The sequence below is a fragment of the Vitis vinifera genome, chromosome 5, assembly GCF_030704535.1.
Source record: "Vitis vinifera cultivar Pinot Noir 40024 chromosome 5, ASM3070453v1".
Lineage (NCBI taxonomy): Eukaryota > Viridiplantae > Streptophyta > Magnoliopsida > Vitales > Vitaceae > Vitis > Vitis vinifera.
The window spans coordinates 18,933,585-18,936,972 of record NC_081809.1 but is presented as its reverse complement, the minus strand read 5'-3'; the positions used below and the strand labels follow the sequence as shown (position 1 = coordinate 18,936,972).

Here is a 3,388-nt window from a genome sequence, read left to right as displayed (position 1 = left end):
ATTCACATCCCATCAATGAGTGATTTGAGGCTGCAATACTCATTTCAAACGTGCAAAAACAAGACTCAAGTACATAATCTCAATGGATTCAAGTATGTCTTCCGACATTATTATCCAATAGATTTAGCATGAGATTTTGACATATTTATTATCTAAATGATCAGTTTCTATAATCATTTTGTATGATTTGTGATTCTCCAACAAATGGTATCAGGGGCGATCCTCGACTCTAATGTGGGCATTTGTTTGGTCCCATAAAGGGTATTTGTTTATTTGGCCCCACAATCCCATGGAACATAATGAGGACGTTGTGTCTACATGGGATGGTGGGGGAGAATGGGGTGTTTGTGACATCCCACATTGGATAGGGAGGAAGTTTTTTATGCTAGTATAAACTCTTCTTAACCCTGTATACACGTTTTAAAGTAGTGAGGGCCTCTTTGGATTCAAAACGGGCAATATGTACATAGTTAGGAGCAGACCATTACACACCTTAATTAGATCTAAAAAATGAATTAGTTAACCTACCAAACATTGCAATAATAAAATGAGATTAATTTATCTGAAATAAAGTGAAAAAGAAAAAGTCCAATCAAATTTTGTATAAAATTTTCATTCAATTACATCTTCACATAATTTTCTCAAATAGATACGTTATTGCCTTCATCATTATTCAAAAATACAATCAATGGGAAGCCTTCCCAAGCTTGTATTTCTTCTTGAAGTAAAACATCACTTTATACCCTTTCAAAAGTACATTAAGTTCAAAATAAAGGGAGAGAAAAAAGGAGCAGCAAATGATGCAAGTGAATAATGGAAGCCATGAGGATTCAGGTAGCACAGCGTATAAACCTGTCATGAAGGCCATCACCATTGCCCCCATTGCCAACATGGTGAGGAAGAAGCCAGGGATTATGTGTTTGTTCAGAGACGCCTTCTTCACATGCCATGACATAAAAAAGAAAATGAATATAGCAGACACTGAGAGCACCATGGCTAGGGTATCCATCACCACAAATGCTTTGAAAGCTGTTTTCTTTGCTAGAGTTGCCGTGCCCTCATTGACATTGTAGCCACCAGGCAAGGTGAAACCCGCCGCAAAGGTTACGGTTGCTATGAGTGCTGCCACTATCAGATGGTTTTCACCTCTTCTCTGAATGACTTTTGAGAAGTCAGAAGATCCGTTTTTAATATTAATGCCTTTGTCCCCTTCATTGCCTTTGCCTTTGCCTTCACTACTACCATCGTCTTCCTTTATTTCCTCCCGCCACCACAAAGGTCCAACATACGCTTCTTTAAATCGGTAAAATCTTCGTAGGACAAAATCCTGCAAGTTGGTGATATATAAATGTATAAACAACTTTTACAAAAAAAAGAAAAGAAAAAAAAAGGAAGAATAAAAAAGGGAACATTTAGCCCTGTGGCCTTATCAAAGGAACAAGCATTCATGAAGCCAAATATAGTGCATGTGCTATAGTTTGAGCCGCTTAACACCTTATTATATATCAACAATAATGAAAGGACACGAACTTTATGAAGATGGAAGGTGTTGAATTGGATTAATTTACAAACATTCTTACTTAAATCATTCTAGCTATTAGTACTTTTGTCCAGCTTGTCTTCATCCCAACCCATTATCTTTGAAGTGGATTGATTCCATTGTTGTTATATTTTGACTAAAATGATAAACAAATAGACTAAGTGATAATAGAAAGCCAGCTTACGTACCCTTCTTCCACAAATGTCATTGGCCCTTGAAAGTATGTCCATACCCGTGAAGTTTTGATTGTTGAAAGCCATCTTATCCACTCCAAGGTTACATATGAACGTTGGGTCATCAATTTGGTAAGACGAGATCAGGTGGAAAGGAGTGTCTCCTTCACCATTTTTCTCATTCACAACTCCTCTAACTCCTAGCCAACTATTATATAAGAGATTACCCGTAGCCAACCATCGTCTCTTCAACATGGCAAAGTGAAAAACATTGTTACCCTTATCATCGACCTGCTCGCAACAATCTGGAGAATGTGATGCCAGCAACTCTACTATCTTCATATGCCCACGGTTAGCTGCAATATGAAGGGCTGTTTTGTTGCCGTCTTTGATTCCAAGGTAAGGTACTGACTTATCTGATTTCTGTAGCAATTCTCTCACTATTGTTGGACTACAACCTAGGTATGCAGCACAGTGAAGTGGAGACCACCCAATTTCATCCACTTCTTTGGTTAGTGCTGGCTTCCATTCCAGTATCTTCTTAGTCATTACTGATCAAATAAATAAATGAACATTAGAGATAAGTATAAGTTAATTTCAGAAGACTAAAAATGTAATGAGAAGCCTTTTTGTTTTGCTCCCATCTTTGATCCCAAGCACACTACCTTTGTCCTTGCGAATGACAGCAGCATGCAAAGCCGTTCTACCCATGAGGCCATGGTAAGCCGGTGAAGTAGAGGTATTTTCTATGATTATTTCCACCAAATCAGAAAATCCTCTCTCTGCAGCCATGTAAAGAGGAGTCCCACCAGAGATGTTTTCACCATACATAAACTCAGGGTCTACCTTAATCAAGAGCTTCACCACATCAGAATGACGATACCGCACAGCCTCGTGCAAGGCTGTATCTTTCCCCTTGTTTCTCATTCTCACCAACGCTTTATCTGCTCCAACCCCACTTTCAATATCCATAGGAAGTGCTTTTGCAGCCTCTAAAAGAGCTTTCACGACCTCCAAATGCCCTTCCCTTGCTGCAAGGTGAAGCGGAGTATCCCCTTTCAGATTAGGCCGTTGCAGTAAAGATGAAGATGAAGGTAACGTAAGGATCCAATTCACACATTCTGGTTGATCAAACTGGGCTGCGATATGGAGCACTGAATTATGCTTTGGGCTTAATTGGATCTGAAGATCATCTTCTGACAATTGCTTGAGGACATGGACATTTCCCTTCGCTGCCGCCCTGTACACACTTGAATCCATGGCTATGATCTCAGATTGAGCTGCAGCCGGGTTCCATATCTGGGTCTGGGTAGCATGATCTTGATCTGCAACGTGGTTGGAAGTGGACAGATCCATTTGTGTTTTAGCAATGTGCAGTATTGTCCTCTACTCGATCCAATTTCTTTGTCAAAACCTCTATCTCGTTTGTGCATATTTGTACTATGAGTCGAAGCTTTACCGAAATTTTGTAAACTTAAATTTTAAGAAAATTGTTTTTTCCACCATGACAACTTCTAAATTCATCAGTTGTTTAACGGAGACAGCATGTGGTGGTTGGTTCAAAATTTGATTCCATTTTCTTTGAAATTCGCATACACGTGCGGTGTGAAGAACTGAACTTGTTTCTTCGGGTTCACACTTCTCTTTCGAAAAGATAAAAACATTATTAACATTA

The 3,388-nt window shown here is 39.1% G+C and overlaps 1 protein-coding gene across 1 annotated transcript; it reads right to left on the bottom strand.

Annotated features, from left to right (window-relative positions):
- Positions 1–673: 673 nt before the first annotated feature.
- Positions 674–3,069, bottom strand: LOC100267530 (protein ACCELERATED CELL DEATH 6-like). Its single transcript, XM_003631992.3, has 3 exons — positions 2,379–3,069; positions 1,729–2,264; positions 674–1,327 (listed from the first exon to the last, which is right to left on the bottom strand). Exons 1-3 carry the CDS (start codon positions 3,067–3,069, stop codon positions 686–688), a joined length of 1,869 nt encoding a protein of 622 aa, XP_003632040.1. The 3' UTR covers positions 674–685.
- Positions 3,070–3,388: the final 319 nt, after the last annotated feature.

What these genes read in the sequence shown, in the direction of transcription:
- LOC100267530 (XM_003631992.3), bottom strand. Translation starts at nt 3,069, where the DNA reads ATGGATCTGTCCACTTCCAACCACGTTGCAGATCAAGATCATGCTACC. An exon ending in TGTCATTCGCAAGGACAAAG is followed by an intron (nt 2,265 to 2,378) that starts GTAGTGTGCTTG and finishes TTATTTGATCAG; the next exon opens with TAATGACTAAGAAGATACTG. An exon ending in ATGACATTTGTGGAAGAAGG is followed by an intron (nt 1,328 to 1,728) that starts GTACGTAAGCTG and finishes ACCAACTTGCAG; the next exon opens with GATTTTGTCCTACGAAGATT.